The sequence below is a fragment of the Passer domesticus genome, chromosome W (genome assembly GCF_036417665.1).
Source record: "Passer domesticus isolate bPasDom1 chromosome W, bPasDom1.hap1, whole genome shotgun sequence".
In the NCBI taxonomy this organism is placed as follows: Eukaryota; Metazoa; Chordata; class Aves; order Passeriformes; family Passeridae; genus Passer; species Passer domesticus.
Window position 1 is genome coordinate 41,749,789 of NC_087511.1, and position 16,907 is coordinate 41,766,695.

The 16,907-nt window shown below is 45.0% G+C and overlaps 1 protein-coding gene across 1 annotated transcript in view; it reads right to left on the bottom strand.

The window, feature by feature from the left end:
• Window positions 1-3,357: 3,357 nt before the first annotated feature.
• LOC135289016 (mothers against decapentaplegic homolog 7-like) overlaps window positions 3,358-16,907 on the bottom strand; it is a 37,156-nt gene continuing 23,606 nt past the window's right edge. Inside the window, exon 4 of the mRNA XM_064402402.1 lies at window positions 3,358-5,198. Within this exon, the coding sequence (XP_064258472.1) occupies window positions 4,660-5,198 (539 nt within the window). The 3' untranslated portion in view covers window positions 3,358-4,659. The remainder of the gene's footprint in view (window positions 5,199-16,907) is intronic.

Consider the following 16,907-nt stretch of genomic DNA (forward strand, 5'->3'; position numbering starts at 1 on the left):
CTCCTTCTGGGCAGAGCTTCTCACAATGGGATGATGTTATTTTCATCAGTCATGCAGTGAGACTCAATGGCCCATTAACAGAAGATATCTCCCCAGAGGGAAGATTGGTTGTGGAAGAGATAAAGAAAACTGCCCAATTAACAGAAGATAACTGCCCCACCTCTAATATATAGGAAAAGAATACCCCTATTTCCCACCTAAGGCACAAACCCAACCCTTTCAGCCTGTCTTCATAGGAGACGTGGTCCAGCCCTTTGACCATTTTTTGTGGCCCTATGTATACTGAAAAGCTGCTGTGAGAAGGGTTCATTCAGGGGTGCAGTATTCTGATATTCTGCTTTCACCTCTCAGGAGGAGTGACAATTTGTAGCCTCTGTATCTCACAAGTGGAAATCCTGAGAAACAGCAAGGTTAAATGATTTGGTCACATCTCATAGAACAATAAGCAGGGACAAGAATCCAGATCTCAATTCAAAGAACAGTAATCTATGCCACAATTTGGTTTCCGGGCTTTAACCACCAGGATATGTTATGCACCTCATGGAACAAGTGGAAAACATCTGCAAAACATCTCTGAAACACAGAGTCCTCTGGTGTGTCCACATGGCCTGTTACTACTTTGGTGTCATGATAGGTTTCTCCTCGAGGCAGGTCTTATGAGCTCTAAGAGAACTTATCATACCCGAGATAGCCCAGCTACCCTAAATGGCATAAAATTAGCAGGATGGCTTCTGAGGTTGTGTTGAAAACAGAAAAAGTTTTAATAAAAGGCAAAATAACAAAGCTCTTACAGAGAAAAACCAAGCCAGGGGCAAGAGGTTCTTGCTCCTGCTAAAACACTCAACAAAAGCAATTATTTCCTTTGTTCTCTTCTTTTTCTAGTGAATTACCTAGGCGGGACCTTTTGGTCTCTGTCCAATTGGGCAGCCCCAGGCTTGAGGTGAAGTCCCAAAGGTCCTATGAGGTATCTTTTTACGAAACTTCTGGGCTTTTTGCCTTTTTAAGCAGACAAAGAATAATTTGGTCACTCCATCAACAGGGGGCACATTCCTACAGTGTCATACATCAGGGACAAAACTATCTCATCTCTTTGGGGTTAAGACTCATGTCTAGTTGCCAGCACAACAGTTTGGAGGTGGGAGAAGTACGAGTGAGCCAAATATTCCCTATCTTTTGGTTACTCCAGAGTAAAAGACATCCACTTGTGGATGCCCTATCCCTGGAAGTGTTCAAGTCCAGATTGGATAGGGCTTTGAAAGAACAACCTGGTCTAGTGAAAGGTGTCCCTGCCCATGGCAGGGTGTTTGGAACTAGACAGTCTTTAATGTCCCTTCCAACCCAAACCATTCTTTGATTTCTATGATTCTCAGCCAGATGACTGTAACCCTAGTGTGGTCATTGACCTGGTGGCTCCTAGGCTTGGAGTGATCTTTCTAACCCCAGGTCCCTACTGCCTGCACAGCCCTGGTCCTGCAGATAAGCAGTACAATTCAAGAGTTGACAAGTCAGTTTTGCAATTAAGTTGTCTGCTTCATCCTGCATCTGTAGAGCCTTTGATGGCATGTTGCCTGGGTGGGTGTGGAGGACATGGGTAGGCTTGAGCCCCTGATGCAAGCCATCAATGCTAGCTTGACTGCTGGACCACACAAGTATGATGTTATTATTGGATATTTTGAGTCTGCTGGCGCAGAATGGAAAATAAATGAGTCACGTTGTAATGTAGATTACATTGTCCCAACATCTGCCCTTCCTGGTGCCTTAGTGCATATTGATATTGCAAGAGAGGGCGGGCACGTCCATCATGCCCTCAGTCTTTGATGCTGACTCCCACCTGAAGGACAGGGAAAGCCTAGAAATTGAAACTCCCATGCAAACCTCGCACATGATAAAAAACCATTTTGAAGCTGGTTCATGAGCTCAGTGACCTGAACCCAGCTGAAGGTACAGTCCATTAAGAGCAAACCAAACACTACATCTTGGTAAAATCCTCTGGGTTGAGCACATCTCTTGAACAGCAAGGCACAGCACTGAGCAAACCTGGTCCAGATGCTTACAAAGCCTGATCTAATGCTATGTCCATCCACTGCATGAAGGACAGCAGAGGCTGAAGTCTCATTCCTGGGGTCCAAGTGCTTTGGCAGGGAAGGAGCTTAAAATCCCATCTGGACCTTCTACTTCTCAAAATCTATCAGTCTACAGGACTGGTGGTTTCGATTTAAGATCCATCTCAACAACAGCTGTAAGGACTTTCTCCCTGACAGAGGCCATGTGCAAGTGGGATGTGGAGTAGTAAACACCTGAAGGCAGGCCAAGGGGGGCAAAAGGAAAAACAACCTTTATTTTCAGTGGCATAGGAGATGAAGGGGGCAAGAAATAGTTGAGGAAAACCTAGAATATGGCCGGGCTATTACCCTCAAGGCAGAAGCCCAGCAGGGAATGCCGGCCGGCCAGGATAGCTCAGCGGGGGGGGGGGGGGGGGGGGGCTCAGGCAACCTAGGCAAGCTATAGTGATTTGCAGCCAGCTCTTTTGTGATTTCAGTTCTTTTAGCTTGCCCGGTGCAGCCCTAGGTGCCGCCGCAGCAGACGCAGGGGAGAGAGAGAGAAGCGCTGTATGGGTTCCACAGGGTTCTTTTACTCGGGTCTCCGCGAAGGGTCCAGTGACAGCTCTTCCCTGCCGAACCGGGCAGAATTAGGGGGTTTTATACCCTACAGGGGTTTTGAAAACTGTCCAATAGTAAGGGTCAGGGGAAGGTGACCTATGGATTTACAGGGAGATAAGCAGGGTCCGAAAGACGGAAGAGAGGGGCTTCTAAAGCCTTAGTCATGCTGACTTGGCATTTCCTAGCTCAGGCCTCTGATCGCCAAGGAGGCCGTGCAGGCCTTGTGCCTGCTACACTAGAAGACTGGCTTTTCCCTCTTCTCAGATTTTCCTCCTTGCCTGGTGGCATAGACCACTCATGTTCCAGCACAGAGCAAAAGTTTGGACTCCCCCAGTACTTCAGGGACTGGGACAGGGCCAAATGGGAGCTGGGTACATAGCATGGCTATTCTTTCAAGTTGAAATTATCAAAACCAGGAGTAATAACAAAAATAACCCCAGCAGATTTTGGGCAGCCAGACCCTCCAGACTTGGACTGATGGGATGCAACCATGCCAAGGACCCCAAAGCCTCATGCACCACACCAGCCCAGTGGAGACCAAAGCTCAGGATGACCCTATCTGGGTGCTACCCACACCAGAACTTTTGACTGGGGTGGGTGCCTCCACCACCAACCCCACGTGGTACCCACTTTGAGCAGCATCTCTCCTGCCTGCCTCATCCCTGCCACTAAACATGTCACTTGGCACAGCCTGGGATCAAGTGTACATTTTTATTTTTTAATGGAACATATGCTCCTTTAGAAAAAATATTCATCTGGATGATAAGACCCATAGAAAAAACCCAGCAATTTCATGCTCTTTTTTTTAAATTTATCATTTGTTATTTGCATTTATATTAAAGCAAAGTGCATCTTTCTTTTTTTTCTCATTTATACACATTGCACAATACATAAATAATGGTGCTTATAAAACGTCTTTATATTTACAAGTAATAATATATTTATATATAACATAAAATGCATTTTTTCTTTAACAAATCTCAGGGGGTTTTAAGGAGTCCTTTTTTGTGTGTATTTCCAAAGCACTACAGTGCTAAAGTTCCAATGAGAATGCTTTCTTGTTCATTTAAACCTTTATATATAGAAAAATAGCTTATGTTAAGGTCTAAACATGCTCATTGAGCTAAGAACAGTGTAAAAGTATCATACTAGTGTATGAATTCAAGAAGAAATGAAAGCACAATTGCATTTTCAAATTGAATGGTACTGGGATAACCTGATATAAGAAGTTACAACAGACCAACTATTGTGAACACTTTTTCTTTTGTCTTCCCATTTGTTTTTTATTTGTTTTGTTGGTTTTGCTTTGTTTTGTTTTTTTTTAGGCTTAGGCTTCTGTTGCTTTACATCTTACAATCTTATCAAATTATAAAGCACGGTCCATGCAAGAGGTTTCTCTGCTGTTATTTTCTCCTCTTGCATCAATTCATGACCATACAAAATAAAAAAAAAAAAGCAGTGAAAGAATGAACACAGTGACAAGATGTCAACTCAGCAACAAGAAAAAATAAAAATTAAAAAGGATGGGTAAAGACCTGGTTGCAAAGATTTTGCACCATTCTTTGGCAACAATGTGGGGTTAACACTGCTGGGGAAGAGGTCTTGGTGTCACCGTCACCAGGGATGGAAAGGCAGTGCATAAAAAATACAAGTATCTTGTTCTTTTATCCAAGAGAAGGAACTGTAACATATAGCAAGTGGCTTCTGAATCCATTGACCACATAGGATAATCCTTTCAGAGGCATGAAATAACTATCATATGTGAGCCACACCCTTTTCTCACCCTTCTGAGTTATTGGTCATTTACACTTTTAAAAACTAGGTTTATCAAACTACTCCAAAGCACAAAAAAAATATTTCCAAAGGTTTTTCTCAAAACAAGGGGGGGACATACAAACTAAACAAAACAACACCAGATAGTTTGTATGAAAAGCAAGCACTCAGAAGGAAATATTAGCAGCAAAGTAATATAAATGCCTTGAGTCCACTCTGTCTTGAGTCATTGGTTATTAAAAATAACCTCCAACCAGCAGGGGCAACTGCTGATGAACTGTCTAGTGTAGCATTGGCCCCAGCCTTTCACAAAGCTGATCTGAACCGTAAATCCTGTCCATGGCTGCTGCACGAACTCATAGTCATTTGGTCTCTGCAAGCTGTACGCCTTTTCATAGTCAAAAGCCTTGATGGAAAAACCTGGAAACACTTTGTGAACCAGCAACATCCTGGAGTCGGGGTTGTCCAGTGTGGCTGACTTGATGAAGATGGGGTAACTGCTGCGGTTGTACACCCACACTCCATCCACTTCCCTGGTGAGCTGGATGCCATAGCCGATCTTGCCGCGGACCTTCTGCACCAGTTGGCTTTTGTTTTCTGAGTTGAGCTGTCCGAGGCAGAAACCATTTCCCTGAGGTAGATCATAGAAGATATCCAGGGAAGGCTCTTGGACAGAGTACAGCTGACCCACGCGTGTCTTCTCTTCCCAGTATGCCACCACACACCAATGTGACCGATCCCCTGGCTCCTGAAGAACTTGGGAATCTAGAGAACAGGAGAAAAAAAAGGAAGAAAAAGAGAAATTTAGCACCAAAAGGGGTAATACAACCCAAAAATGACACAATGCTGGCAGGTCATTGCCTGCCAATGTGTTCATGATGCTCTCCATGCACACACCAATGCCCATGGCACATCCACCATTTCCAAAAGCAATGTTATTAGGACCATTTAAGTTGACCCAGATTTGGGGAATTCCTGTGCTATTTCAGCACCTAATTCTATTTAGAATTATGAGTCTTAAATCACCATGTCCACCTTCAAAAGTGGCTTGAGACCCAGCAGCAGCATCTATGGTGCAGTCACCCTCACCCAAACCATCACTAGGACCACCTTCAGTGGCACTAGGAGAGATGAGATACTCTAGCTAGCTGCATTTACCAAGACCAAACACCCTAAATGTCCTTATTTTCACTCACCAGATAGTGAATCCACTTCCATAAATAACTATCTACTGGACACAGATGCTGAGAAAAAATGAGGTGCTGCTAAGAAAACCACATTGAAGGTCACCCCATGGGACCAAAGGGGGCAAGGACTCACCTACTCTAGTTCACAGGGCTTTTCCCTACCTGTAGGCAGAGCCTGGGTGGTGGAGAGGATGGAGACATTGGATGACACCCGAACTTGTGGGAAGCACTGAGAGATGGTGGGGACCAAAAATCTCTTACTTCTTAACAAAAATGGCCTAAACCCCCCTGAAATTCATTCATGTAGCCTTTTTTTTTAACTTCCTTGTGCATAGCTATCCTGTGCAAGAAGCAGGGATACAATGTAGCAGGAAAAAGCAAAGTGGTGGTGGGGTGGGGGAAATGTGAAAGGCCCCTTTTCCTCATGAAGGATCCCTAGCAGCCTGGCACTGCTCAGCAGGTAATTCGTTCCAGCCTTGGTAATCATGTTAAGACCTGAGAACTATTAATCTCTGTAATTGCATTAAAAAAAAAATCAAGCTTGGTATGCTAGTGAGTGCTGCCAAAATAATCCCCTGCAGCATGGGAGCAGATATAGTAATGGGAATAGTGGATAACCCAGCACCCCAAATCTCTTTCTGTAGACCTCCAAACCCCTCTGCTCAATATAAGCAATGGCAGCGACATGTTGGCTGCCCTGTTTTCTTTATTTTTTGGTATTAAAAAGCCCATTTCCCCAGTGCAGGCATTTTTCTTCTGTCTCTGAGCTGTGCTTCAAGCCCTGCACTGTGCTTTACCCAGCCACACACTTTTAATTTCCTCATTTCTATCCCAGTGGGGGAAATATTTCTCCAGTCACTGGAGGCAGCTACTAAAAATGGGCCTGGCTGTGTATGCCCCAAAATAGGGACCCTCCCTCCCAGGTGAAAGTGGGGATGGGAGTTCCGGCAGTGGGAGGGATGGTCCCTGGGACAGCATTCATCAAGGTGCACCCCAGTTTGTCCTTCCATCTCCCTTTTTCAGTGCCTCCCAAGACTTTGTTGCCAATAATTTTATATCCTGCTGAAATCTGGCACCACTCAAGAGAATGAAGGGTGATAAGGTGGGTGGTTTGAGTTACCTCTCCCCTAACCCAAATGGGGTGCCCCCAGTTGGTCAAGAAACATGCCCAGGATAGTTTTTCCTCCACCCATTAAGGAGGGTAATGGTCAGGAGATAGAGGAATTTGGGGGGATGCCCCTCAGTCCATAGGGGGGATACTACTGAATACAGGGGGAGAATGCTCCTTTATCCATCCTCATCTCGACCAGCCATCACTTCCCTCCCTCCAACTGCCTGTTACACATTGAACATACTGAAATTCTTATAGGTTTTTATTTATTTGGACATAAAAGCATCCTTTTCAGGAGGCAGCGGGGGAGGGGAAGCCTTTTTCACTTGATATTTATGCTTGCATTAGTAAAGACCACTTAACAAGTAGCTCATTGCTGCTTACAAAGAGTTATTTAATTGCCAGATTTAAAAAAACAAACAAACCCCCAAACCACAAAAAACCAACTGCCTTGGCAATGAATGAACAGACCTTTATGGAGGGCTGAATGAATTCCACTAAGTTTTTCAATTATATGGGGTGACCAGGTAATCCAGGATATTTCTTTTAGGAGACGATACCAGCACACAGTATAAATATGTCAGACCCTCCTTGATTTGTGGACTTCGGCTGTTGACTGGATGTCTAGTCCAAAAGACATGAGAATATAAGGGTTGAGCTTGGATAAGTAGGCTCAGGCCTCCCTGCTATCAAAGATGCTTTTCATGGTTGTTGGGACCCTAGCAGAGCTTCCCTGCTCCCACCTGCCTCCATGATTCTGGCATCCACTGGGAAAAGAGGTGGGAAAAGCCAGTAGCATCATTTGGGCAGCAGAGGCAGGAGAGGAGGAAAAAATTATGCAGAGATGCTTCCTACAGTGATGGACATTTTTTTTCCCCAAAAGGCTTTTTTGGTGGCAATGAGCATGGATCTGGGCAAATGAAGCAGATAGATGGATTTTGCCCCAAAACACCCCACTGTGTTCCTCCTGTGAAACCTGGAGTCATGGCAGTGACCCACTATCCAACTCCCATCTCTGTCTGCTGCCAACTCTTACAAAAAACCCAGATCCCAGGAAATTCACAGCCACATCACTCAATGCTTTGGGATTCTTGTGTGAGTTAAAAGCATTGTGTTTTACAAGCTCCTTGGAGCAAACACATCCCTTTCTAAATGCCTGGAAAACTCCCAGCAAACTGGGAGTGTTTCCATATTCCAGCAAACTGATGATGTTTAATGCTATAAACATCTGCACTATTATTTCATTATTAAGCATCCCTCCATTTGCTTCTATCACTAGATTATCAGGATTTTCCATGGTTTCACAGAATCAGTTAGGTTGGAAAAGACCTCTGAGATCATCGAGTCCACCCTATAACTGAACACCACCATGTCAACTAGACCATGGCACTAAATGTCATGTCCAGTCTTTCCTTAAACACTTCCAAGGTGCTGACTCCATCACCTCCCTGGACAGCCTATTCCAATACCTATCACCCTTACTGTGAGTAATTTCATTATAATATCCAACCTAAACATCCCCTTGCACAGCTTGAGGCTATGTCCTCTCTTCTGGTTGCTAGTTGCCTGGGAGAAGAGGCTGATGCCCATCTGTCTACAACCTCCTTTCAGGGAGTTGTAGAGAATGATAAGGTTCCCTCTGAGCCTCCTTTTCTCCAGATCAAATACCCCCAGCTCCCTCAGCTGCCTCTCATAGGACTTGTGCTCCAGACCCTTCACCAGCCTTGCTGCACTTCTCTGGACCCACTCTAGCACCTCAATGCCTTTTTTATAGTGAGGGGCCCAAAACTGGACACAGAACTCAAAGTGTGGCATCACCAGTGCCGAGTACAGGGGGACAATCACTTCCCTGGTTCTGCTGACCACACTGTCTCTGATAGAAGCCAGAAGGCCGTTGGCCTTCTTGACTACATGAACACACGCTGGCTCATGTTTAGCCAGCTGTCAACCAGCATCCCCAGGTCCTTTTCTGCTGGGCCACTTCCCAGCCATTCTGCCCCCAGCCTGTAGCACTGCATGGAACTATTGTGGCTGAAGTGTAGGACATGGAACTTGGTCTTCTTAAACCTCATGCTCTTGGTCTCAGTCCATCTATCCAGGTCCCTCTGCAGGGCCTTCCTACCCTCCAGCAGACTGACACCCTCTTCCAACTTGGTGTCATCCACAAATTTGCTAATGGTAGATTTGATCCCCTCATCCAGATCATCAATAAAGATATTAAACTGTACTGGGCCCAACACTGATCCCTTAGGGGGCACTGCTAGTGACTGGCTGCCAACTGGATGTGGCACCATTCACCACCACTCTCTGGGCCCAGCTGTCCAGCCAGTTCTTAACCCAGCGAAGAGTGTACCTGTCCAAGTCAAGAGCTGCCAGCTTTTCCAGGAGTATGATATGGGAAACGGCTTTGCTGAAGTCCAGGTAGACAACATCCACAGCCTTCCCTTCATCCACCTGGTCATAAAAGGAGATCAGGTTGGTGAAGCAGGACCTGCCCCTCCTAAATTCACGCTGGCTGGGCCTGTTCCCTTGGTTGTCCTGTAGGTGCCATGTGATCACACTCAGGATGATCTGCTCCATAACCTTGCTAGGCACTGAGGTCGGGCTGACAGGCCTGTAGTTTCCTGGATCCTCCTTCCAGCCCTTCATATAGATGGGCATCACATTGGCCAGCTTCCAGTCATCTGGGACCTCCCTGGTCATCCAGGACAGATGATAAATTATGAAGAGTGGCTTGGTGAGCTATTCTGCCAGCTCCCTTATCACCCTAGGATGGATCCCATCTTGTCCCATAGACTTGTGAGCATCTAAGTGGCTATGCAGGTCTCTAACTGCTTCTTCCTGGATTGCAGGGGGTCTATTCTGCTCCCCATCCCTGTCTACCAGTTCAGTGGGCTGGTTGTTCTGAGGATAACCGGTCTTACTGTTGAAGACTGAGACAAAGAAGGGGTTAATTACCTCAGCCTTTTCCTCATCTTTGGTAACTATATTTCCCCCTGTGTCCAATAAAGAATGGAGGTTTTCCTTGGTCCTCCTTTTGTTATTAATGTATCTATAAAAACACTTTTTATTATCCTTTACAGAAGAGGCTAGATAAAGTTTTAATTGAGCATTTTTCTCTAATTTTCTTTCTGCATGACCTAATGACATCCTTAAACACTATCACTTCCTGAGTTATCTGCCCCTTTTTCCAAAGGTGATACACCCTCTTTTTTTCCCCAAGTTCCTGCAAAAGCTGCCTCAAGACTCCAGCAGGCTCCCCTCAGCATATTGTGCAAGCTTATTTTGAGATGATAAAAAAAAAAAAGGTAAGGGACTGAAAGTGACTTTGCTCTCAGGAACTTAGGGAATTAATTGTATTGATCACTCATAATTTGGTCTACAGAGAACAGCCATCTGCAGCAGTTCTGCACAGAGTAGAGAAATCAAGGCAATAACTTGATGCCCCCAAAGTCTTTGGGGTAACATTACTTGGAAATTTGGTGCAGATGTTCATCACCAGTGATGCCCCAGCACAACCACATTATTCAATTTTTTCCCCATATGTTTTATACCCTCCTGAATTTTCCTGAGTGGCTGACCTGACTTGACCAGTTACTTCCTAATACACCAATCAGTACAAGAGGTTGTGAGGCTTCCCACCACCTGCCTCAACCTTAATGAACATCAAATCCTGCCCAAAATCACTCAATAAAAGGCCACAGTCAGGATTTCTCTAGCCTTGAGTGTGCTCATGCTGCCTGTGGGCTTGGAGCATCATCCTGCTCTGGGCAGAGATGCTGCAGAAACTGCTACATCCATACAGAAATCCTGGAGAATGAGACACCAAAGCAATAACCACAAAAATATTAAAAGCTGCTGAAACCAAGAAAGTCCAGATGAAGGTGAGTGTGGGAGATTCACACCATGGAAACACCCAAATTTATCAGTAATAGCTCCATGCTTGGTTCTCCCAAGCTGTGGCAGGAGGACACATCTCCCATCAATTGGAAATGGCAGAAAAATTCTGGTATGGCTTTTCTCCTCAACACATGAACACTTTTAAGATGATGAAACCATGTCATCTGTACTTTTTTTTTCAAGTTCCACCAGTTTTATTAGGAGTTTGGAAAGAAAAAGTTATTTTTTTATTCAGGAAAAACCAAAGCATTTTATAAAAAAGGAGTAGTAATAATAATAATAATAATAGTAATAATAATAGTAATAATAAGCTAACACAGGTCCTATCCAGTTCTCAGCTCTCAGCCTTGTCCTGGTGCCAAGTTCATGAATGTAGAGGGGAGGTAGGCTGGATATCTTTTGTTTTGCTTGTTTTGTTTTGACATAGCTAAAGGTTTTCCTGTAATCGAGGACCTTGAGAGAAAACATCAAGTTTAGCACACAGTGAGCTATCTCACCTGCTGGGACTACTCCCAGCCAATCAAATCAAGAGCTGTCTAAATCATCATTGATATCTGCAATAATAACTTGTCACTGAAAATGGGAATAGAACTGTGTTCCTGATAAGGTTTTTAAATGTCTGTAATTGGATCTTTGTGATATTAGGATTAGACACAAATTAAATTATCCAATTGCAAAAGTGTTTCAAACTATGAATTTATATATATACATTTATGGATTTTTTTTAAGAGCACACCTTTGACCCAAAGCATCTTCTCATGCCCTTCCTAAACTTCTCACCATCTCACCCTTTCTTCTCTTTCATTCCTCTGTGATCCCTAGGGCTGGATTTCTCATCAAACATCAACCCTGACACAACACTCACCATGGTATCATCTACCCATAAGTTCTAGCAAAAGTCTCCTAATTTTCATAGAACCATTGAATGGTTTGGGTTGGAAGGGACCTTTAAAGGCCATCTAGTCCAACCCCTCTACCATGAGCAAGAACACTGTCCACTAGATCAGGATGCTCAGGTTTTGTGGTACCCTCACCTTGGCCACTTGTAGAGATGGCATTGCACACACAACCAATAATACAGCATGAACAGGTAAAGGCAACAGATAAATTACTGTAGATGTCCACCAAGAAACCATAGCACCAAAAGTAGATTGGTCTTATGGACCTGTCCTAGAAGGGACAGCACACAGATGAGAGCTCCTGGGGCAGCAAGGAGATCATAGAATCCCAGAATGGTTTGGGTTGAAAGGAAACATAAAAATCATCTAGTTCTAACCCCCTGCTATGGGCAGGGACACCTTCCTCTAGACCAGGTTGCTCAAAGCCCCATCCAACCTGGACTTGAACACTTATGGCGAGCGGGTGTCTATCACCTCTCTGGGCAACCTGTGCCAGTACCTCACCACCCTCACAATCAAGGATTTCTTCCCAATATCTAATCTAACCCTGCCCTCTGTCAGTTTGAAGTCATTCCCCCTTGTCCTCTCACTCCATGCCCTTGACAAAAGTCCCTCTTCTGCTCTCTTGTAGCCCCTTTAAATACTGGAAGGTACTCTAAAGTTTCCCCAGAGCCTTCTCTTCTCCAGGCTGAACAACCCCAACTCTCTCAGCCTGTCTTCTTAGGAGAGGTGCTTCAGCCCTCTGATTACCTTCATGGCCTCTTCTAGACTCGCTCCAACAGGTCCATGTCCTTCTTATGTTCCAAGGAGGCAGCTCTCTACTGGAAAATGAATGCTGTGGGCACCACCAACGAAGAGAAGAACCTATGGTACTTCCTCCTTTATCCATCAGCACATTGTGCTTAAAAAAAGTTGGTTCGACTGGTGTTAGTACGACGTGTTTTTTAACTGGGGCCAAAGCTGAGACCAAGCTCAGCACATCTCATGCCCAGTAATCTCTCTTGGCTGACCTTAAGTGGCATTTGCGAGCCTGAGGCAGAGCCATGACTCCCATCTTCTCTACTTGTTGAGATGAAAGAGTGTAGGAGTGTTCCCCCTTTTGACAGAGAGACAGAACTATCCTTTGTCCCCCCAAAAGGGAAAGAAGCCCAGAAGCTTGTCTCAATTAGGTGAAAAGCCACCTCATAGGATGCAGGGGACATCACCTCAGACTTAAGGATAGCTAATTGGACAGAAACCAAAAAGTCCCGCCTGGACAATTTAGAAGAAAAAGAAGAGAACAAAGAAACTAATCACTTTTGTGAGGTGTTTTACCAGGAGCAAGATCTCTTGCACCTGGCTCGGTTTTTCTGTCTGTTATTTTGCCTTTTAGTAAACCTTTTTGTTTCCAACACTGCAGCAGAAGCCCTGCTGCTTATTTTTATGCCACCAAAGGTAGCTGAGCTATCTTGAGTGTGATATAGGCTTCCGAGAGCTTATTAGACCTGGCTTGAGGAGGCTTTTATATCACGTGGCGCCCTGGACAAGATTTCTCATATTGAGAGATAGTCTGGGAATATTTTGATTGCCCTCAATCAAAATGAGGACATTTATTCCTTGGTATTTGCGTTTTTGGAGAAGCAGGCCTGCACCTGGGTTTTTGTCACTTAAAAGAAAACCCAGAAGATAAGGGATCTGAGATCGAATGAGGGGATCTCAGATCAAAGCCTCACAGCTGGTGAAAGAGGCTGGAACCGGACACGAGACTGGAGCACGCATCGCAAGCCTATAAGGACTCTGCTGTTCAGCTACGCTGAAACACTGTTGCAATCCAGCACCGGGAAGAGACCAAGGAAGACAACTTGGCTGAAAAACACTTTGGTGAGTGAAAGATGGGAAACCGGTTGTTGGTAGATGAGCAGGATCTTTATTTTTATTTAAACTATAAGCTAGAAATTCAAGATATTAAGTTTGAGAAGAAACAGCTTAAAAAACTCATTAAATGGGTTTCAACAGAGTTTCCAAATGCAGATATGTCTCAAAGACTCACTCTGGAATTCTGGGACACAGTTGGACTGGAATTATATAATATGGAAAAGAATAAGAAGTCCAGCTTGAATCTGTATCCAATATTCAAGACACTGCTAAAATTTCTAACAGTGGAAAGTGAAAAGCAAGCGAGAAATGCCCAAAAACCAGCACAGAGAAGGCAGAAAGCAGGCTGCAGGCTACAGCAGGAGGAAGAGGGGATCCAGAATTTTTTTCCAAACTGATCTGAAAACCAGAAACCCCAGGGGAGCAGGAGGGAGGTGGCCAGGCCAGTTGTCCCCCGTCCTGCCCCCCCACCCCCCTGTCTTTGGTGAGAGGGCAGCAGACGAGTCCCGGCCAGGCTTGTCCGAAAAACCACTCCTCCTAGATTCCCTACGTGACAGAAGTCCTCCCAGTTTCCTCTCAAAAAATCGGTGAATTTTGGCAGTAAAATCGAAAAAAGCCAAGCTGACTGTATCCTCTCTGAGAACAATGGAGCACATGGCCGATGCCATGATGTCTGCAGGGACAGCTTTGACCTTTGTGGGCGTGGTCTACCAGCCTCCTCGGGTTCCCAGAATTCCCTCAGTGACTTGTCACTGAGCTCCTGCCCATCAGATGAGGGACACACCCCTTTTGTGGGCCGAGCCCGGTCAGTATCCCTGCCCCTGCTCCCCGTCCACACCCCGGGACAACATGCCCCCTCCCTGCCGAGCATGGGAACTGGATGTGATGTCCTGGAAATGACCCCATCCAAGATGGCAGCGCCCATATCGGGAGAATTGCCAGAGCAAAAAAAAAGTTATTCCTACACTCCACAGTGTAATTCCCAAAAATCTGAGGAAGAGTTTAATACACAAGGAGGCACAGATACCTGGCAGAGGATAAGAAAGAATGCAGTTCAGGAAGGTGAGTGGGAAATTGCATCGAAGCTGAAAGTATTTCCTGTGAGATATACTGCTGGTCCTGCACCCTGAGAACAATGGCAACAGATAAACTTTGCAGAGTTAAAAGAGATTTGCAAAGCCTTTCGTTTGTATGGCAGAGATTCTGCATATTTCAGAGGTCTCTTACAAGCCACCTTTGCAGGAAATATATTCATGCCTCATGATTTAAAAGAGCTGTGTACATCCCTGCTGTCTCCGACAGAATATTCTTTGTGGGAATTGGCATAGAAACGTTTATTAAATGACCTTTTAAGAGGTTATGCAGGAACTCCAGCCACTGCAAATCTAAGATCAGCTCTCGGGTAAAGGAGCTCACACAGATCCACAGGGACAAGCCAGAACACTGGATAGACAGATACTACAGGATGTCAAAGAAGCTGCCAAAACTGCCCTGTTACAGGTCCCTGATGGCAACAAGCCAGAACCAGATTTCACAGAAATAAAGCAAGAGATGGATGAGCCATACATTAAGTTTTTGGACCGTTTAAAAATGGCATTAGATAAGCAGATTCCAAAAGATTGTGCCAGACAAGAGTTATTAAAATGTCTTGCAATTTCTAATGCAAATCCAAGCTGCAAAAAAATATTACGTGCATTGCCACAAGACCCTGAGCCCACCATAACACAGCTAGTGGATGCTTGCAATCGCCTGGGTTCCCCTGAACATGCAGCAGCTATGCAGGCAGAGGTGCTGGCTAATGCCACCACAACACCTCAAGAAAATACCCTAAAGCAGCAGGAAAAAGCTGTAGAAATTCAGACACAAACCCTAGCAGAGGCACTAAGAGCATTTAAAGGTACAATTGAAAACCAACAGATTCCAAGGGACACGTGCTATTCATGTGGTCAGAGAGGGCATTTTAAAAGGGGATGTCCTAGGATCTGAAGAAGGCCACCTCCAAGAAACAGTGGATAGAGAGATCTCTGTCAAAATGCTAACAGTTTTCGCCCAGTACAGGGTTGTCCATGCCATCTGCCAGGAAATGTGCAGTTGAGCACAGCTCAGTGGCGTGCCATGACACAAGAACCACTGTACCAGAGGCCAGAGACCATCACAGGCCACCAAGCACAGAACTGCAGCAGATCTTTGCAGGACTACCGAGCAGTGTCCCCAGGTACCAGATTGGAGCTGTCTACAGCCCAGCCAGTGATGCTAACCAATGCCATTGCTCACACTATCCCCAGGACAGCTGGGACCTGAACCACAACCATGTCAGTTATTAATAGTGGGAGTGAACAGATCCCATGCAGAAGGTTTTTATGTCATTCCAACTGTGTTATCTGTCACTTGTACACAAGAAATCACAGTGTTAGCTTTATGTCCAGACCCTCCATGCTTTTTACCCAAAGGACTAACCATAGCACAAGCTTTTCTCCTACCAGAGTCACAGAACAACACAGTGGTCATCGCTTGGACCAGGCACATCAACTGCAGGTGGCCTCAACTCACCTGTGTCCTGAAGCACCTCAGGAAAGCCATCACCCTCGTTGGCCTGATAGATACCGGAGCAGACGTCACTCTGATATCGAAATCGAAATGGCCACAGGACTGGACCATCGTGCCTATGCTGGATGAACTGGCAGGTATTGGTGGTCACTGTAAAAGCTTTCACAGCTTGCACTCAGTCACATTTGAGGGACCTGAAGGTTGTGTTGCTACCACAAGACCATTGATTGTAGGAGCTGATATAGTTCTTTGGAGTTGAGATATTCTCTCGCAATGGGGTCTGAGACTAGAAACCGGATTATAACAAAGGCTGTTGATGGACATAACACTTTAAAACTCACATGGACATCAAATAAACCCGTCTGGGTCAGCCAATGGCCCATACCCGAAGAGAAACTTGCTGCATTAGAGCAGTTGGTACAGGAACAGTTAAACAAAGGTCATCTAACTCCAACTACCAGCCCCTGGAACACTCCAGTTTTTGTAATCAAAAAGCCTAACAGTGGGAAGTGGACGTTGTTGCAGGACCTCAGAAAAGTTAATGAAGTGATACAAGAAATGGGTTCTTTACAACCAGGTTTACCTTCTCCTGTTATGATTCCAAAGGATTGGAAGTTAACTGCTATTGATTTAAAAGACTGTTTTTTCAATATTCCTTTGCATCCAGATGACGCACCAAGATTTGCCTTTTCCATCCCATCCATAAATCAGAGGGCTACTTTAAAAATATATCATTGGCTTTCTCTTCCACAAGGCATGCGTAACTCGCCGAGTATATGCCAGTGGTATGTAGCAAAAGTACTTTCCTCAGTTTGTGCACAATACCCAAATTCCCTCATCTTACATTATATGGACGATATTTTAGTAGCAGCAAAGGACCAAGCATCAGTGCAGGAGACAACAGATCAGGTCATCTCAGCAGTAGAGAAAGCAGGACTCACAGTAGTGAAGGAAAAAATACAGACACTTCCTCCCT